Here is a 21503-nt window from a genome sequence, read left to right as displayed (position 1 = left end):
GATTACTAATAGATGGGAACGATAATGATCATTCACTTAACTGAGACACAATAATGGCTCCGTGGATGATAGAAATTAAAAAAATTAAAATTTGCAAATAACACGAAAAGCTGTACATAGGAATGCAAAGAACAGTAATTGTGTAAATTCCATGTGAGTCTCTAAACTTTATCTACTATCTAGATGATAGCTATGAAATAAAATACGCACAGAAAATACGTTATTCAGTATTCTTATTCTTATCATCTCAAACTACGCTTTAATAAAAAAGGCAATACGACCGTTATAGTTATAATATGTTTTAAAATTATAGAATCATAGAAAAGATTGTTTAATTCCTCAATTATTTATAAGTTAAATTAATTTGATTTGGTAAAACAACAGATAATGTAAAACTTTTTTCATTCCTGTCAAAAAACTTCGTATCCATGACTAGAAAATATGATATAAAAAGTAATATGACATGACGTTGACAGACGACAGTTGACTTTGACTTGAACGAACTTCAGGTTAAACAGGCGCGACCTCCATTCATCCTTCGCATTTGAAAAGTGGCGATTTTAACATCATTTCCCACCATATTTAACAGAATTAATCACAAATAACCCTTAACTGAGGTAAACAAGTGTGTTCGGATTAGCATTTAAGTGTAATAAACATAAGTTGAAGTGAAAATGGCGTTGAAATCTCCACCGGTTCTTCTTAGTCTATTGGCCCGAGTTTCCCGACGTACCTTTTCAACATCGAAGGCTTTAGCTTCGAAGCCTATGACGGTGCGCGATGCCTTGAACCAAGCGATTGATGAAGAGATGGAAAGAGACGATAAGGTTTTCGTTATGGGTGAAGAAGTAGCTCAATACGACGGGGCCTACAAAGTTACGAGGTAAGAAAATAACCTTAATTTATGACATAAAAAAGAAATAGAATAGAGTTGTATGTATTCTTGAAATCTTTATTTTCATATAAGAATGTGTAGTATATAATAATTTTATAATTTCACAGTTAAATATTATGTAACTTGTTTATTGACATTGACAGGTTTCTCATTATGAAGGTATCACATTGTTTCAAATAAATCTGCAATTTATGTCACTATCAAGGTTAAAATCTCCTCCACTTATCATATCAATGAAGATAATATAAATCTGATTGTATGTACAATTTGATTATCATTCTACAAACAAAAATAAAATTATCTCAGCATACAGACTAGTTCACAGATGAATAAATTAATGCCTTTTAGAGATAGCGCGCACGAGCAACTTTGTCTCCGCAACTATTTTGTCTCTCCCATAAATTGTATGGGGAGTTGCGTCGCTACGTGCGCGCACTTTCATACTAGCCCATAGGTGGGAGAGACAAAATAGTTGCGGAGACAAAATAGTTGCGGAGACAAAGTTGCTCGTGCGCGCTAGCTCTTATCTGTATTGAATACATTTTTCGATGTACAACTATATGTGTAAATGCCCATTTCATTGCAATTCAACTATCACAGAAATGTTAGTCAATAATTTATTTTCCTGTTACATGAACAGATAAAATGTTAAACAATAAATCCCTTAGGAAGGATCTTTAAGTAGTTTTGAATAGAGTCTTCTGTTTCTTATAGCATTATGTCATTATTTAATGTAAAGAAAATGTTAATAATTAAATTCATGTAATTAAAATTAGCTCATGCAAAATAATATCCTGGTGAGTTAAATAAAATTTATTGTAAAAAAATGTTTTCATTGCAAATATTATTCATAGAGGATGGATTTTTTATTCAATTTAAATTCAACTTTATGCAGTTTATATTTTCCTTTCCAGAGGTCTTTGGAAGAAGTATGGAGACAAGAGAGTCATTGACACACCAATCACAGAAATTGGTTTTGCCGGTATTGCCGTAGGCGCGGCATTCGCTGGCCTCAAGCCCATCTGTGAGTTCATGACCTTCAACTTCTCCATGCAGGCCATTGATCATGTAAGTTTTGTGAACAAAATGTCAAATAGCTGTTATTTTCATATATATATATACTAGAGGTTTGCCCCGGCTTCGCCCGTGGTACATATTTAGCAATAAAAGGTAGCCTATGTCCTTCCTCGGGTATTAATATATCTCCATACCAAATTTCATGCAAATTGGTTCAGTAGTTAAGGCGTGATTGAGTAACAGACAGACAGACAGAGTTACTTTCGCATTTATAATATTAGAATGGATATAATATATATTTTTCTATTCTTTAAAAATTTATATTTTAAAGCATTGGAATTGAATGCCATTAAATCAAAAAATAATTTGGAAAATCCAAAAGTGCACGCCTCATAATTTTTTTTTAATAAATATTTATTAATTATTATTTTTGTTTATTTAATAACAATTAAACCACATCGAATCAGACCCTGAAAAATGAAAGGGTTCTATTCCTGAGCATACTCAAGCGTAAGAGAAAAAAAAAGACTCGATTAGTAAAGTATTTCGGTCGCTATCGTGTTAACAAGAAAAAGGATCCGCACATACAGACACACGGACGTCCAAGACAGAACTTTTTTAAACTGTTTTTTAACTAGTTTAAATAACAAAAATGACATCAAAAATATCATGAACGTTAAAAATAGTGTTTTTTCTTAATATGTGTGTGTATGTATTATCTTACAAGTGCAATGTATGATACATAAAGACATTTTAAGTTTGAAAAATCAGATGTTTTGCACGAAGTGACAGTAGTACCCACCTCAACGCTTCGCTTATGAGGCGTGCAATATAAAATTCAGCTGATATTTTTGTAAATAGGTTAGTTAGTTGTAGAATAGATACAGATACGTGCACATCTGTTTTACTATTTATACTGAAACTAGCGACCCGCTCGACTCGCCCGATAGCCGGGCGGCCGGCCGGTACCGCCGCAAACGCTACGTCTCGCAATTTTTAAATCTGTAATATCTTCGAAAATATTCACTTAAATCATACGGTGTAAAGGGCCATATAGATCTATATTCCTACCGCCTAAAACCAAATTGCGCATCCTGAAAAAAAAAAATTCGATCACGAGGCGGGACCCGAACCCGCATCCTTCGCGCCATTCCGGGGCGGATGCCTCACCAACTCAGCCACTCGTGACCCCCCACTTTTACCCCTATATCAAATAAATGGATGAACCGATTTTGATAAAATTTGACTAATTGTTTCTGACATGTCGTCTATTTTCATTTGATATATCACTTGGGTATAACCTACATTAACAACCTACATTAACAACTAACATTCGTTTTTTTAATTCCCACTTACCCCTATATAATATAATAAACAACAGCTCATGTAACAAAAAAACGCATCTAATTGGTATTACCCGTTAGCGAGCTACGGTGGCACAGACAGACACGCAATACACACATAGCGGACATAACACCCCTCTTTTTGCGTCGGGGGTTAAAAATAATACCTACGACATAATTTCAAAGACCTTTTATATAGAAAATTTACCTAGAAGTAACCATAATGCTACATATTTGTGCAGGTTTTAGACTTATGAGCAAAAATCTAAAGAAAGGTCCTTTGACCCCCCCTACTACCCCCTCAGCATAACCACCCCCCCCCCACGCTTGGGGACTTTCGATATGATCATCTGGACATGTCAAGGAATAACTTTAGCGTATAATTTACGTAATAAAGTAATTCATGTATAGAATGCCTTAGCAAATGTTCGCTGTGATTACTTAAATGGTCATAACTTTTTTATTTATGAACCGATTGACATGAAATAAACACTAAATGTTAAATGAAGCTTACCACAATATATTAGTGAAAACCGCATCTAAATCGGATAAGCCGTTTCTGAGATTAGCGTGTTCAAACATACAGACAAACAGACAAACAGACAAACAGACAAAAATTTTTTTAACAACAGTTTTGGGTTTGGGATCGATTTAGTAATAACCCCTGCTAATTTTTTTTTACATATTTTCATTGTACAGACACCACTTTTCTAGAATTTTATTATATGTATTGATGATGATTGGAGATCAGATATTAATATTTTATTTATTTATTAAATATAACCACATACATTTCCAATAAATTAAAATCAACAAAATTGATTGTTACTCTGATTTGTAGTTGTTATATTGATTTAATATTATTTGGACTTAACTTTAACTTCTACTAAAGTGCGTTTTAAAGGTCATGGTCATACCATCACGTCATGGAGTAAGTGCTTGCTAATCGTTTTGCGCATTGGTGAAGGAGTGCTTAACCAACCATTGCAGATAAGAAACTCGCAGCGAAAATGTGCTAAATATCAGCAGGTATAGGGACAGACAGATACTTTGTTTTATACTACACTAGATTTCTGCCCGCGGCTTCGCCCGCGTTTTCAAAGGAAAATCCCCATAGTTCCCGTTCCCGTGGGATTTCCGGGATAAAACCTATCCTATGAGCTAATCCAAGTTACCCTCTATATGTGTGCTAAATTTCATTGTAATCGGTTCAGTAGTTTTTACGTGAAAGAGTAACAAACATCCATACATCCATACATCCTTACAAACTTTCGCCTTTATAATAGTATTAAGATTAAGACAGTGATGAATCAACGTTCCAGATAATAAACTCAGCGGCCAAAACGTTCTACATGTCAGCGGGCGGAGTCCCCGTGCCGATCGTGTTCCGCGGGCCCAACGGGGCTGCCTCGGGGGTCGCGGCTCAACACTCGCAGTGCTTTGCGGCTTGGTACAGCCACTGTCCCGGGTTGAAGGTGCTCATGCCGTACTCCTCGGAGGATGCTAAGGGTATGGTAGATTTGTTCTTTTTGTTATATTGTATTGTTAATGGGAATGTAAGTATTAAGCTATTGCATAGCTTTTATCTCAGACTTTGAGCGCGGCGACCGAATGTAAAATTTCCATATCGAAAAAACCTAACACCCCCCACTCCAACCGGCACAACGGTGAGATGCTATGCTAATAGCTAATAGCTTTACCGCGGCAGTCCTCGAGTGCCACACGTATTTTTTTGTCAATTAGTTTTTTTTTTCTGGTTTTGAATGTGGTGTTTTTTATACAAAATTTTTAATTTAATATAAATGTTTGCTAAAAGAAGGGCATAATGTAAAGAAAAGGATACAGATGCATTGTGAAATCTAGACTTATTATTACTCGTAGAAATGACAATCATAAACAAAACTTAGTACAAAAACATAAAAAAAAATTTAAACATTTAAATTCACTGATACTAAAATTCTATGCAAATAACAATGAACAACAGGCCTGTTTATACTTTACAGTTAACACGATTAAATTAATATTATTCTCCTTTTTAGGTTGGTTAAAAATTTATTAAGTAATTGTTAATTGATTATTATCCAAATTAAGCAATAACTTTATGGGCCTTTAAGAAACAAACATAGTGTGAAGTCCTGTGTCGTAAGGGGCTGCATCCCCAAGATGCATTATGTTCTCTGTTCTGTTTCACTGATCGATTTTCTTTAGGGACAAGTAGGTGATCAGTCTTCTGTGTCCTGCCAGACCAAGAAATTGTTTCCTCATCTACACTAAACGAAAAAAAAATAAACAAAACAACATTAAATAAATATAATTAACAACATTTGCAGGTCTCCTAAAAGCGGCGATCCGTGACCCCGACCCAGTGGTGTTCCTGGAAGATGAAATCCTGTACGGAATGCAGTTCCCTATGTCTGATGAAGCTTTGTCGTCTGACTTTGTGTTGCCTATTGGTAAGGTTTTCTTTTTATTTTTATTATTTATTATTATTTATTTTTTATTTTTTACATACATAGTTTCCTTACAGCTATTTGTATTACAATATTAATTATAATTAACTTTAACAAAACAACAAGAAATATTTTACTGCTAAATTAATAGCCTAAAATGAATTATGAAGTCATTGGTCAAACTCAAGCTCCAACTAAGGTAATATTATCAACCTAATAACAAAAAGTCTGCTTTTACAACTAAATCGATCAATTGATTATGGTGAAATTTACCATTATGTGATAAAATAGATATTAAAATGTGTGTGAAAATGGTAATAAATCCTGTCCTACTAATCCTATCCTACTAATATTATAAATGCGAAAGTTTGTGAGGATGTGTGTGTGTTTGTTACTCCTTCACGCAAATACTACTGAACTGATTACAATGAAATTTAGCACACATATAGAGGGTAACTTGGAATAACACATAGGATAGGTTTTATCCCGGAAATCCCACGGGAACGGGAACTTTGCGGGTTTTTCTTTGAAATTGTGGGCGAAGCCGCGGGCGGAAAGCTAGTATTATAAATGCGAAAGTTTGTGAGGATGGATGTATTTGTATGTGTGTATGTTTGTTACTCTTTCACGCAAATACTACTAAACCGATTACAATGAAATTTGGCACACATATAGAAGGTAACTTGGATTAACACATAGGATAGGTTTTACCGGAAATCCCACGGGAACGGGAACTAACTATGCGGGTTTTTCTTTGAAAACGCGGACGAAGCTGCGGGCGGAAAGCTAGTATTATAAATGCGAAAGTTTGTGAGAATGGATGTATTAATTGTATGTGTGTATGTTTGTTACTCTTTCACGCAAATACTACTAAACCGATTACAATGAAATTTAATACCAACAAAACGTGGCTATAATGTTTTCCAAGAAAGGTATTTCATTTATGGTATTGATTATTTTAGGAAAGGCTAAAATCGAGAGGGAAGGAAAGCACATTACGGTAGTATGTGCGGGCAAGGCCACCGACACTGCTCTGCAAGCCGCCAATGAATTGGCTGGAAAAGGTAGGATATTATTGCTTGAAAACAAATATAAAATTAAAAAAAAGCTAAATAAATTCTTATTCTTAGGAATAGTAAATATTGATTTAATAATAAATATTGATAATATTGATAAATATGGATTTGTAATAATAAATATTGATTTAGATCAAACATTCATAATATCTAAATTTTGCTAAGAAATAACGGAAAAACGGTGATAAAAATTTGGATTTCATACAATATATTCATTGATTTTTTGTCCTAGAAAATTCATCAAGATATTAGAATCAACTTGGTATGATTTTCTTAGTTACGGATACCAGAGAAGTAAGGCGCTGACTCCACGAGCGAGAGAATCGCGGCGATATTATCGTCGTGCCACGTATTTCTATACACTCTCTATGGAACCGTCTCCACACGGCGATATTATCGCCGCGATAGGACGAGTGGCAATGAGCGTGCGAAACGTCATTACATCGTCGCTAGCCCGCCGCGACCAGCAGCGGGCTAGCGACGAGCGCGCGGCGGGCCCGCTGTCAAACGCAGCGTCATTTCAGCGTTGCCTCTGGTCTTCTCGTAGTTCTCTTCAAGGAAACGTGACGATACCGTTACGAGTCGCCGCGGAAACGCTGCGATTCCGTTACGACTCGTGACGATACGCGGCGGAATTATCGCTCGTTCGTGGAGATTATCCGACGATATAAGGGCGGACTCGTCGCGATTCTCTCGCTCGTGGAGTCAGCGCCTAAGTCAGTCTAATTTCTTTCATCTCTTTCTTTCGTAAAAAGTGTGAAATTGAAAAGAATCAATTAAAGACTAAAGGATTTTGAACATGATTTAACTATACTTCTATACTAATATTATAAAGCTGAAGAGTTTGTTTGTTTGTTTGAACGCGCTAATCTCAGGAACTACTGGTCCGATTCGAAAAATGCTTTTGGTGTTAGATAGCCCATTTATCGAGGAAGGCTATAGGCTATAATATAATACCAACAAGAGCCGAGCCACGCGGGTGAAACTGCGGGGCGCAGCTAGTTCATTATATCAATCACTGTAAAGTCTGTGTAACGTCGGATTAATAATATAATGAATAAATTGCGTTAGAAATCCGTTATTAATTTCTAATTGTAAAAAGATAGATTGATTTTATTTAATTTTTTGCGTTAATCTTTCAATTAGTTGAAATCATCTTTCATCCATCTATTCCAGAGGTTATTGCAAACGTTTTTAAAGAAAAATTTTCTTAAACTATATCTTTTTAACAATTTTCCCTTCCAGGCATCGAATGCGAAGTAATAAACCTGCGTTCCATCAGGCCGCTAGACTTCGACACAATCGCTCGGTCAGTGGCCAAGACGCACCACCTTGTTACTGTGGAACAAGGCTGGCCCCAGTCTGGTGAGATTTTTCTTGTTTAGTAGCAGACATTACGGATATTATGGTTTTGGAGACTAAATGTATAAAAATGAATGCCTTTGTCCATTGGTTTCGGCATCACACGTGAATCTAGACCGATTTCGTTAATTTTTATTTTGATGTATTGTCAGGAAAAGGTTTTTATGTAAGAAAATCTTAAGAAAATTAACAAAATACGAAAACACAGTCAGCTAGTAGAAAATAGAACACGTGGCGCGATGCAGTTACTTATTCACTCAAGTTAACTGGCATTCAATAATATTTTGGCGTCGTACAATATATCATTGAATGTATACATAGGTTGTTATTGTAAATTTGAAGTGTGTGAACTAAAAATGGTATTATCTATAATAATAATATAATAACCATACGCATTGGTTTGAAATTTTTTTAATTTTGATTTAATAACAGATTACGTTTCCGTTTTATTTATATATGGGATACATTTTTCTTCCCATTTTCAAACTAAGTTTTTAAGCTATTGCATAGCTTCTATCGCGGGCCTTGAGCGAGGGGACCGAATCGAGAAATTCCGTAACGAAAAAACCTCACGCTCCCCACTTCGACGGGCGCGGAGGTGTGGCTTGAAGGCATACCATGCAATAGCTTTACCGCGGCAGTCCCCGAGTGCCACACGTCTTTTTTTTTTATAAAATAGAATAAACGACACATATATGAATACTAACATATTCTTCACTATCTAGGTGTTGGCGCAGAAATATGCGCCCGCGTCATGGAGTCGTCCACATTCTTCGAGCTGGACGCGCCGGTGTGGCGCGTGACCGGCGCGGACGTGCCCATGCCGTACGCGCGGGCGCTGGAGACGTTGGCGATACCGCGGCCGACCGATGTGGTCGGTGCGGTTAGCGCTGTGCTTGCCAACCAGTGAGTAATCGACTAATAAAAATTGGTTGTCCCTCCCCTCCTCCCTGTCCTGATAAAGCTCATGTTACAGCTTCCTGTCCTGGTAAAGCACCTGTTAAAGCTCCCTGACCTGTGACAGCACCTGTAAAAGCTCCCTGACCTGATAAAGCACATGTTACAGCTTCCTGACCTGGTAAAGCACCTGTAAAAGCTCCCTGACATGTTACAGCACCTGTAAAAGCTCCCTGACCTGATAAAGCACATGTTACAGCTTCCTGACCTGGTAAAGCACCTGTAAAAGCTCCCTGACCTGTTACAGCACCTGTAAAAGCTCCCTGACCTGATAAAGCACATGTTACAGCTTCCTGACCTGGTTAAGCACCTGTAAAAGCTCCCTGACCTGTTACAGCACCTGTAAAAGCTCCCTGACCTGATAAAGCACATGTTACAGCTTCCTGACCTGGTTAAGCACCTGTTAAAGCTCCCTGACCTGTTACAGCACCTGTAAAAGCTCCCTGACCTGTTACAGCACCTGTAAAAGCTCCCTGACCTGATAAAGCACCTGTTACAGCTTCCTGACCTGTTACAGCACCTGTAAAAGCTCCCTGACCTGTTACAGCACCTGTTACAGATTCCTGACCTGTTACAGCACCTGTAAAAGCTCCCTGACCCGTTACAGCATCTGTAAAGCTCCCTGACCTGATAAAGCACATGTTACAGCTTCCTGACCTGGTTAAGCACCTGTAAAAGCTCCCTGACCTGTTACAGCACCTGTAAAAGCTCCCTGACCTGATAAAGCACATGTTACAGCTTCCTGACCTGGTTAAGCACCTGTTAAAGCTCCCTGACCTGTTACAGCACCTGTAAAAGCTCCCTGACCTGTTACAGCACCTGTAAAAGCTCCCTGACCTGATAAAGCACATGTTACAGCTTCCTGACCTGGTTAAGCACCTGTTAAAGCTCCCTGACCTGTTACAGCACCTGTAAAAGCTCCCTGACCTGTTACAGCACCTGTAAAAGCTCCCTGACCTGATAAAGCACCTGTTACAGCTTCCTGACCTGTTACAGCACCTGTAAAAGCTCCCTGACCTGTTACAGCACCTGTTACAGATTCCTGACCTGTTACAGCACCTGTAAAAGCTCCCTGACCCGTTACAGCATCTGTAAAGCTCCCTGACCTGATAAAGCACATGTTACAGCTTCCTGACCTGGTTAAGCACCTGTAAAAGCTCCCTGACCTGTTACAGCACCTGTAAAAGCTCCCTGACCTGATAAAGCACATGTTACAGCTTCCTGACCTGGTTAAGCACCTGTTAAAGCACCCTGACCTGTTACAGCACCTGTAAAAGCTCCCTGACCTGATAAAGCACATGTTACAGCTTCCTGACCTGGTTAAGCACCTGTAAAAGCTCCCTGACCTGATAAAGCACATGTTACAGTTTCCTGACCTGGTTAAGCACCTGTAAAAGCTCCCTGACCTGTTACAGCACCTGTAAAAGCTCCCTGACCTGATAAAGCACATGTTACAGCTTCTTGACCTGGTTAAGCACCTGTTAAAGCTCCCTGACCTGTTACAGCACCTGTAAAAGCTCCCTGACCTGTTACAGCACCTGTAAAAGCTCCCTGACCTGATAAAGCACCTGTTACAGCTTCCTGACCTGTTACAGCACCTGTAAAAGCTCCCTGACCTGTTACAGCACCTGTTACAGATTCCTGACCTGTTACAGCACCTGTAAAAGCTCCCTGACCCGTTACAGCATCTGTAAAGCTCCCTGACCTGATAAAGCACATGTTACAGCTTCCTGACCTGGTAAAGCACCTGTTAAAGCTCCCTGACCTGTTACAGCACCGGTAAAAGCTCCCTGACCTGATAAAGCACATGTTTCAGCTTCCTGACCTGGTAAAGCACCTTTAAAAGCTCCCCGACCTGCTAAAGCACCTGTAAAAGCTCACCGATCTGCTTACCACCTGTAAAAGCTCCCTGACCTGATAAAGCACATGTTACAGCTTCCTGACCTGGTAAAGCACCTGTAAAAGCTCCCTGTCCTGATAAAGCACATGTTACAGCTTCCTGACCTGTTAAAGCACCTATAAAAGCTCCCTGACCTGTTACAGCATCTGTAAAAGCTCCCTGACCTGTTACAGCACCTGTAAAAGCTCCCTGACCTGTTACAGCACCTGTAAAAGCTCCCTGACCTGTTACAGCACCTGTAAAAGCTCCCTGACCTGTTACAGCACCTGTAAAAGCTCCTTGACCTGATAAAGCACCTGTTACAGCTTCCTGACCTGTTACAGCACCTGTAAAAGCTCCCTGACCTGTTACAGCACCTGTTACAGCTCCCTGACCTGATAAAGCACATGTTACAGCTTCCTGACCTGGTAAAGCACCTGTAAAAGCTCCCTGTCCTGATAAAGCACATGTTACAACTTCCTGACCTGTTAAAGCACCTATAAAAGCTCCCTGACCTGTTACAGCATCTGTAAAAGCTCCCTGACCTGTTACAGCACCTGTAAAAGCTCCCTGACCTGTTACAGCACCTGTAAAAGCTTCCTGACCTGTTACAGCACCTGTAAAAGCTCCCTGACCCGTTACAGCATCTGTAAAGCTCCCTGACCTGATACAGCACAAGTTACAGCTTCCTGACCTGGTAAAGCACCTGTTAAAGCTCCCTGACCTGTTACAGCACCTGTAAAAGCTCCCTGACCTGATAAAGCACATGTTTCAGCTTCCTGACCTGGTAAAGCATCTGTAAAAGCTCCCTGACCTGTTACAGCACCTTTAAAAGCTCCCCGACCTGCTAAAGCACCTGTAAAAGCTCACCGATCTGCTAACCACCTGTAAAAGCTCCCTGACTTGATAAAGCACATGTTACAGCTTCCTGACCTGGTAAAGCACCTGTAAAAGCTCCCTGTCCTGATAAAGCACATGTTACAGCTTCCTGACCTGTTAAAGCACCTATAAAAGCTCCCTGACCTGTTAAAGCACCTATAAAAGCTCCCTGACCTGTTACAGCATCTGTAAAAGCTCCCTGACCTGTTACAGCACCTGTAAAAGCTCCCTGACCTGTTACAGCACCTGTTACAGCACCTGTAAAAGCTCCCTGACCTGTTACAGCACCTGTAAAAGCTCCCTGACCTGATAAAGCACCTGTTTCAGCTTCCTGACCGGTTACAGCATCTGTAAAAGCTCTGACCTGTAACAGCACCTGTAAACGCTCCCCGACCTGTTACAGCACCTGTAAATGCTCCCCGACCTCCTAAAGCACCTGTAAAAGCTCACCGATCTGCTTACCACCTGTAAAAGCTCCTTGACCTGATAAAGCACATGTTACAGCTTCCTGACCTGGTAAAGCACCTGTAAAAGCTCCCTGACCTGTTACAGCACCTGTAAAAGCTCCCTGACCTGATAAAGCACATGTTACAGCTTCCTGACCTGGTAAAGCACCTGTAAAAGCTCCCTGTCCTGATAAAGCTCATGTTACAGCTTCCTGTCCTGGTAAAGCACTTGTTAAAGCTCCCTGACCTGTTACAGCACCTGTAAAAGCTCCCTGACCTGATAAAGCACATGTTACAGCTTCCTGACCTGGTAAAGCACCTGTAAAAGCTCCCTGACCTGTTACAGCACCTGTAAAAGCTCCCTGACCTGATTAAGCATCAGTTACAGCTTCCTGACCTGTTACAGCACCTGTAAAAGCTCCCTGACTTGTTACAGCACCTGTAAAAGCTCCCAGACCTGTTACAGCACCTGTAAAAGCTCCCTGACCTGATAAAGCACATGTTACAGCTTCCTGACCTGGTAAAGCACCTGTAAAAGCTCCCTGACCTGTTACAGTACCTGTTAAAGCTCCCTGACCTGTTACAGTACCTGTTAAAGCTCCCTGACCTGTTACAGCATCTGCAAAAGCTCCCCGACCTGCTAAAGCACCTGTTAAAGCTCACCGATCTGCTTAACACCTGTAAAAGCTCCCTGACCTGATAAAGCACCTGTTACAGCTTCCTGACCTGTTACAGCACCTGTAAAAGCTCCCTGACCTGTTACAGCATCTGTAAAAGCTCCCTGACCTGTTACAGCATCTGTAAAAGCTTCCTGACCTGTTTCAGCACCTGGAAAAGCTTCCTGACCTGTTACAGCACCTGTAATAGCTCCTTGACCTGTTACACAACCTGTAAAAGCTCCCTGACCTGTTACAGCATCTGTAAAAGCTCTCTGACCTGATAAAGCACCGGTAAAAGCTCCCTGACCTGTTACATTACCTGTTAAAGCTCCCTGACTTGTTAAAGCACCTGTCTCAGCTTCCTGACCCGTTAAAGTATCTGTTATAGGTTCTTAACCTGTTAAAGCACCTGTTACAGCTTCCTGACCTGTTACACAACCTGTAAAAGCTCCCTGACCTGTTACAGCATCTGTAAAAGCTCTCTGACCTGATAAAGCACCGGTAAAAGCTCCCTGACCTGTTACATTACCTGTTAAAGCTCCCTGACTTGTTAAAGCACCTGTCTCAGCTTCCTGACCCGTTAAAGTATCTGTTATAGGTTCTTAACCTGTTAAAGCACCTGTTACAGCTTCCTGACCTGTTACAGCATCTGTAAAAGCTCCCTGACCTGTTACAGCACCTGTAAAAGTTCTTTGACCTGCTAAAGCACCTGTAAAAGCTTCCTGACCTGCTTTAGCACCTGTTAAAGCTCCCTGACCTGTTAAAGCACCTGTTGCAGCTTCCTGACCCGTTAAAGTATCTGTTATAGGTTCCTTACCTATTAAAGCACCTGTTAAAGCTCCCTGACCTGATAAAGCACCTGTTACAGCTTCCTGACCTGTTACAGCACCTGTAAAAGCTCCCTGATCTGTTACAGCATCTGTAAAAGCTCCCTGACCTGTTACAGCATCTGTAAAAGCTCCCTGACCTGTTACAGCACCTGTAAAAGCTCCCTGACCTGATAAAGCACATGTTACAGCTTCCTGACCTGGTAAAGCACCTGTAAAAGCTCCCTGACCTGTTACAGCACCTGTTAAAGCTCCCTGACCTGATAAAGCATCAGTTACAGCTTCCTGACCTGTTACAGCACCTGTAAAAGCTCCCTGACCTGTTACAGCACCTGTAAAAGCTCCCTGACCTGATAAAGCACATGTTACAGCTTCCTGACCTGGTAAAGCACCTGTAAAAGCTCCCTGACCTGTTACAGCACCTGTAAAAGCTCCCTGACCTGTTACAGTACCTGTTAAAGCTCCCTGACCTGATTAAGCATCAGTTACAGCTTCCTGACCTGTTACAGCACCTGTAAAAGCTCCCTGACTTGTTACAGCACCTGTTAAAGCTCCCTGACCTGTTACAGCACCTGTAAAAGCTCCCTGACCTGTTACAGTACCTGTTAAAGCTCCCTGACCTGATAAAGCACATGTTACAGCTTCCTGACCTGGTAAAGCACCTGTAAAAGCTCCCTGACCTGATAAAGCACCTGTAAAAGCTCCCCGACCTGCTTAAGCACCTGTTAAAGCTCACCGATCTGCTTACCACCTGTAAAAGCTCCCTGACCTGATAAAGCACCTGTTACAGCTTCCTGACCTGTTACAGCACCTGTAAAAGCTCCCTGACCTGTTACAGCACCTGTAATAGCTCCCTGACCTGTTACAGCACCTGTAAAAGCTCCCTGACCTGTTACAGCATCTGTAAAAGCTCTCTGACCTGATAAAGCACCGGTAAAAGCTCCCTGACCTGTTACAGCACCTGTTACAGCTTCCTGACCTGTTACAGCATCTGTAAAAGCTCCCTGACCTGTTACAGCACCTGTAAAAGTTCTTCGACCTGCTAAAGCACCTGTAAAAGCTTCCTGACCTGTTACAGTACCTGTTAAAGCTCCCTGACCTGATAAAGCACATGTTACAGCTTCCTGACCTGGTAAAGCACCTGTAAAAGCTCCCTGACCTGATAAAGCACCTGTAAAAGCTCCCCGACCTGCTTAAGCACCTGTTAAAGCTCACCGATCTGCTTACCACCTGTAAAAGCTCCCTGACCTGATAAAGCACCTGTTACAGCTTCCTGACCTGTTACAGCTTCCTGACCTGTTACAGCACCTGTAAAAGCTCCCTGACCTGTTACAGCACCTGTAATAGCTCCCTGACCTGTTACAGCACCTGTAAAAGCTCCCTGACCTGTTACAGCATCTGTAAAAGCTCTCTGACCTGATAAAGCACCGGTAAAAGCTCCCTGACCTGTTACAGCACCTGTTACAGCACCTGTTACAGCTTCCTGACCTGTTACAGCATCTGTAAAAGCTCCCTGACCTGTTACAGCACCTGTAAAAGTTCTTCGACCTGCTAAAGCACCTGTAAAAGCTTCCTGACCTGCTTTAGCACCTGTTAAAGCTCCCTGACCTGTTAAAGCACCTGTTGCAGCTTCCTGACCCGTTAAAGTATCTGTTATAGGTTCCTAACCTATTAAAGCACCTGTTAAAGCACCCTGACCTGATAAAGCACATGTTACAGCTTCCTGACCTGTAACAGCACCTGTAAAAGCTCCCTGACCTGTTACAGCACCTGTAAAAGCTCCCTGACCTGATAAAGCACATGTTACAGCTTCCTGACCTGGTAAAGCACCTGTAAAAGCTCCCTGACCTGTTACAGCACCTGTAAAAGCTCCCTGACCTGATAAAGCACATGTTACAGCTTCCTGACCTGGTAAAGCACCTGTAAAAGCTCCCTGACCTGTTACAGCACCTGTAAAAGCTACCTGACCTGTTACAGCACCCTGACCTGATAAAGCACATGTTACAGCTTCCTGACCTGTAACAGCACCTGTAAAAGCTCCCTGATCTGTTACAGTACCTGTTAAAGCTCCCTGACCTGATAAAGCATCAGTTACAGCTTCCTGACCTGTTACAGCACCTGTAAAAGCTCCCTGACTTGTTACAGCACCTGTAAAAGCTCTCTGACCTGATAAAGCACATGTTACAGCTTCCTGACCTGGTAAAGCACCTGTAAAAGCTCCCTGACCTGTTTCAGTACCTGTTAAAGCTCCCTGACCTGATAAAGCACATGTTACAGCTTCCTGACCTGTAACAGCACCTGTAAAAGCTCCCTGACCTGTTACAGCACCTGTAAAAGCTCCCTGACCTGATAAAGAACATGTTACAGCTCCCTGACCTGTTACAGCACCTGTAAAAGCTCCCTGACCTGTTACAGTACCTGTTAAAGCTCCCTGACCTGATAAAGCATCAGTTACAGCTTCCTGACCTGTTACAGCACCTGTAAAAGCTCCCTGACTTGTTACAGCACCTGTAAAAGCTCCCTGACCTGTTACAGCACCTGTAAAAGCTCCCTGACCTGATAAAGCACATGTTACAGCTTCCTGACCTGGTAAAGCACCTGTAAAAGCTCCCTGACCTGTTACAGTACCTGTTAAAGCTCCCTGACCTGTTACAGCACCTGTAAAAGCTCCCTGACCTGATAAAGCACATGTTACAGCTTCCTGACCTGGTAAAGCACCTGTAAAAGCTCCCTGACCTGTTACAGTACCTGTTAAAGCTCCCTGACCTGTTACAGTACCTGTTAAAGCTCCCTGACCTGATAAAGCACCTGTAAAACCTCCCTGACCTGTTATAGCATCTGCAAAAGCTCCCCGACCTGCTTAAGCACCTGTTAAAGCTCACCGATCTGCTTACCACCTGTAAAAGCTCCCTGACCTGATAAAGCACCTGTTACAGCACCTGTAAAAGCTCCCTGACCTGTTACAGCATCTGTAAAAGCTCCCTGACCTGTTACAGCACCTGGAAAAGCTTCCTGACCTGTTACAACACCTGTAATAGCTCCCTGGCCTGTTACAGCACATGTTACAGCTTCCTGACCTGTAACAGCACCTGTAAAAGCTCCCTGACCTGTTACAGCACCTGTAAAAGCTCCCTGACCTGTTACAGCACCTGTAAAAGCTCCCTGACCTGTAACAGTACCTGTTAAAGCTCCCTGACCTGTTACAGCACCTGTAAAAGCTCCCTGACCTGTAACAGTACCTGTTAAAGCTCCCTGACCTGATAAAGCATCAGTTACAGCTTCCTGACCTGTTACAGCACCTGTTAAAGCTCCCTGACTTGTTACAGCACCTGTTAAAGCTCTCTGACCTGTTACAGCACCTGTAAAAGCTCCCTGACCTGATAAAGCACATGTTACAGCTTCCTGACCTGGTAAAGCACCTGTAAAAGCTCCCTGACCTGTTATAGTACCTGTTAAAGCTCCCTGACCTGTTACAGTACCTGTAAAAGCTCCCTGACCTGTTATAGCATCTGCAAAAGCTCCCCGACCTGCTTAAGCACCTGTTAAAGCTCACCGATCTGCTTACCACCTGTAAAAGCTCCCTGACCTGATAAAGCACCTGTTACAGCTTCCTGACCTGTTACAGCACCTGTAAAAGCTCCCTGACCTGTTACAGCATCTGTAAAAGCTCCCTGACCTGTTACAGCACCTGGAAAAGCTTCCTGACCTGTTACAGCACCTGTTATAGCTCCCTGACCTGTTACAGCACCTGTAAAAGCTCCCTGACCTGTTACAGCATCTGTAAAAGCTCTCTGACCTGATAAAGCACCGGTAAAAGCTCCCTGACCTGTTACAGCACCTGTTAAAGCTCCCTGACCTGTTAAAGCACCTGTCTCAGCTTCCTGACCCGTTAAAGTATCTGTTATAGGTTCTTAACCTGTTAAATCACCTGTTACAGCTTCCTGACCTGTTACAGCATCTGTAAAAGCTCCCTGACCTGTTACAGCACCTGTAAAAGTTCTTTGACCTGCTAAAGCACCTGTAAAAGCTTCCTGACCTGCTTATGCACCTGTAAAAGCTCCCTGACCTGTTATAGCACCTGTTAAAGCTTCCTGACCCGTAAAAGTATCTGTTATAGGTTCCGAACCTGTTAAAGCACCTGTAAAAGCTCCCTGATCTGGTAAAGCACCTGTTCAAGTTGCAGTTACAGTTATGCCCGCTACAGATTCAGACCACAAAGCGATGCGAGTTATTTTATCTATCAAATTTGTTCTTTTTATTAATTTTATATCATTGAAATGCTTAAATGTGATTTTTTTTAAGAATCTTCGATCACAAGGCGGGATTTGAACCCGCGGTTTGACTCAAAAAGTTCTCACGAATAAATTTCTTATTTTCTACATTTTTAGGTTCATCTCAACGAGTTTAATTAATATATTTTTTTTATTACAGAATTGCCAGCGAAGCCGCGATGTAAGAAGAGTTAGGAATCTCTAGACACACCACCAGAAATTAATGTACATATTTATTGAATCCATGTATTGCAGTGAACGAAATGTGATCATTAGAAGAATTATATTATTGTTATTTATACTGTGTTTTATTTTGTTCCTTGAAGTTTATTAAAACATCTCGAGGCCATTGCATATTTTTTAACCTAATATAAGATATAATTATGAGCACTTTTGCAAAAGAACGCAGCAAAGCTCTCACTTACAGGCATTTTTTTGATTACTATTGTACTAACAAACATAAAATCTTAATATATATAAATCTCGTGTCACAATGTTTGTCCTCAATGGACTCCTAAACCACTTAACCGATTATAATAAAATTCGCACACCATGTGCAGTTCGATCCAACTTGAGAGATAGGATAGGTTTTATCCCGGAAATCTCACGGGAAAGGGAACTATGTGGGGTTTTCTCTGAAAACGCGGGCGGAAAGCCTTATAAAATTGCCTTTTGCAAAAATACCGAAAACACTTCTCACAAAAACATACTTTAACAACTACCGACGTAATGTATTTCATTTTCGCTTTCAATTTTAAAATCATTTCAATAACGTAGCTTATTTAAAAATAATCTATTCTTAAAATAAAGGTATACAACCGTTATTTTGACGCAAACACAATACACATATTATTATCTGAGCCATGCAGTCAATAGAAAAATTAAATTTTTAGAATATAGCCATCCAGTGGTAAGTAGCGGAAACAAGATCAAAGTTAGCCTAACTTTCTATTGAATTAGTTCTAAATTTGTAACAATAGATGTCGTTGGTCACAGTATTAGCATTCGCCGAAGTATTCAACAAAATATCAATGACTTTGTAAATATTATTATTAAAATTGTAATTGTTTTGTCACCAATGTAGCTAAGTAGAGGAATATTATTATTAGGTAGCTTAAAATTGCAACTAGGTAATTTTTGCAATTCCGAAGAAATCTATAAGGTAAAGCTGAAGTGTTTGTTCGTTTGAACGCGCTAATCTCAGGAACTATTGGTCCGATTTGAAAAATTATTTCGGTGTTAGATAGCCCATTTTTTATCGAGGGAGGCTATACGCTATATATCTATATCATCACGCTAAGACCAACAAGAGCGGAGCCACGCCACTTATATCATTTACCTATACATAACATAAATGTCAATATCCATGACAACCTAATTTTTTTTTCGTTTTTAATGTCCCTGCAGTGTTCCATAGATCATAGGTAGCTTCCCTAGCAAAATTCGCTTTCTTATTTATAAAAAACACAACTCGAAATACTATAACAATCTAACGTTACGTACACCCTCAACGATATAAAACTAAACAATAATAAATATAGCATCGCACACAATAGTTGGAAATCTTGTGTCGGACCAAAGCGGGCGATCCATCAAGCTGTCTGCACTCACAATATATTTAGTGGAAATGCTCTCAATCGCCCATTCTCAACGCTGCTGATTTCTGCCCGTTGTTATTTTAATACAGCTTTATGTATTTTTGTTGCTAGATAAATAAAATTAGGAAGGTACCGCACTATTTCACGCAAACTTCACGTTGCCCATATTTATAATTCACACATCAAATTATATTTTTGTCACAAAAAGCAGTCATCGACGTTTTCTAACAAATTTATCAAAAGTAATCTAAATCAGTTTAGCAGATTAGGGGACAAAACATAGTAAACAATGAACTTTGAACAAAGTTGCCTACAAAAAAAACAGCCACGTTTGAATAGTAGGTATCCATAGGTGATAGGTTAACAATTACAGTACTTTCTGAAATCATATGCAAAACATACCTACCTACTTACCTATAGGGACGTAAGTTTCAAATCAATCACGAGCAGCACTAAAATACCTAATCCTGAAAAATGAACAACTTATCATCGAGTCATTTTCAAGTCCAGCCATGTAACGTCCATGTAACCTGGAAGGATCATCATCAACATGTAGTTTCTACAGAAAAGTGATATGAATTTCCCCATAATATTATGTAGAGCCCTTCAATATTCTTCGTGTAAACATTTATTTTCTAAAAAAAAAATTAAGTAAAAATCCATTTAGTATATTACCGCTCGCACGTGCGCTCTCTGAATCTGTCCAGTGTCCTTACGCCGGTGATGGATCGACGATTTTACCAGAATTATATTATTTTATTTCTGCACGAAATTCGGGAGATTGACGTTTTTCGTTAGCCGAGTATTGTGTTGTTTTTTACGTCAACAAGGTTACGTGGGAAATTGAGATGTACAATTTTATTTGGGGGTTTCATCGTTTGGTGTTTTTACATAAAATAATAATATGGAAGAATTTCTCAGATTTTTGGCTAGCTTTGGGAATATTTTAGCATGTTGGCTGCGCTTAATTTGAGTTAACTAGATGATATTATTTATTAGGATCTATGGTGGCAGGAATGTCGAAATTAGCTTAACTTTCTGACTAGACTTCTGAATTAGAACATCGACATATTATGCGGTCACAAAAAGGAGGTTTCAGATTTCACCCAAATAAATTTTGCACATCTCGGAGAGGTGTTTGCTCTATTTTTTTTTTTAAAGATTGATTCCGGTTATTTTTTGGTTTTATTAAAGATTTCTCATAAATACTATACTTCAAATTTTGTAGTGGACAAAAATGCTCACATTATCTTAGACCCAAATATTTTTTTAATTCAATTTTTTTTATTCTTAACACTCAAAATTCGAAAATATCTAAATATATTTTTTCTACAGTAACGTAACGGCACCAGTCTTGTACAGATTAAGGAAAAAATTGAAGTTTTTTGCAAATTTCTCGTAGGTTTTTTAACTTTATTGGATATTGTTTAGTTATACCTTTAGTTCAATGTTAGTTTAACGTAACCAATGTTAGAAAAAAGATTACAATGCATAAATAAAGAAGTTATTTATAAATTAAAAAACCACTTTTTTGCACCAGTGTTGGACAGTGAAAAATCTAATGATGGACACCCAGTTTTGGACAACATCCTTATGAACACCCATTTATGGACTGTACCTAATGTTGTTTCTCCAGTTATTTACACTTGGAGAAGACTTATAGTTAGCAATAGAATCTTGAAAATGATGATTGGAATACAATAAATCGGGGATGCATTTATGAAAAATAGTACTTAATAATTATTTTGCATACTTATAATATTTAAAACAGTTTTAATTTCCATTTTATAGGCAAAAATTGGACAAATGCATCGTTAAATACGAGTCATGTCCGTTAAGAAACA

General features: G+C 40.1%; 1 protein-coding gene across 1 annotated transcript; it reads left to right on the top strand.

The window, feature by feature from the left end:
• Positions 1-499: 499 nt before the first annotated feature.
• Pdhb (Pyruvate dehydrogenase E1 beta subunit) lies at positions 500-18360 on the top strand. Its single transcript, XM_090102148.1, has 8 exons — positions 500-883; positions 1810-1963; positions 4578-4764; positions 5586-5708; positions 6668-6769; positions 8027-8146; positions 8869-9049; positions 18222-18360. Exons 1-8 carry the CDS (start codon positions 675-677, stop codon positions 18244-18246), a joined length of 1101 nt encoding a protein of 366 aa, XP_089958274.1. The 5' UTR covers positions 500-674; the 3' UTR covers positions 18247-18360.
• Positions 18361-21503: the final 3143 nt, after the last annotated feature.

The sequence above is a fragment of the Colias eurytheme genome, chromosome 5, assembly GCF_061535395.1.
Source record: "Colias eurytheme isolate Ceu_HAF_F1 chromosome 5, ilColEury1 Martin Lab GWU primary, whole genome shotgun sequence".
In the NCBI taxonomy this organism is placed as follows: Eukaryota; Metazoa; Arthropoda; class Insecta; order Lepidoptera; family Pieridae; genus Colias; species Colias eurytheme.
The sequence above is the reverse complement of the archived record's forward strand: the minus strand, read 5'-3'. Positions and strand labels throughout refer to the sequence as shown.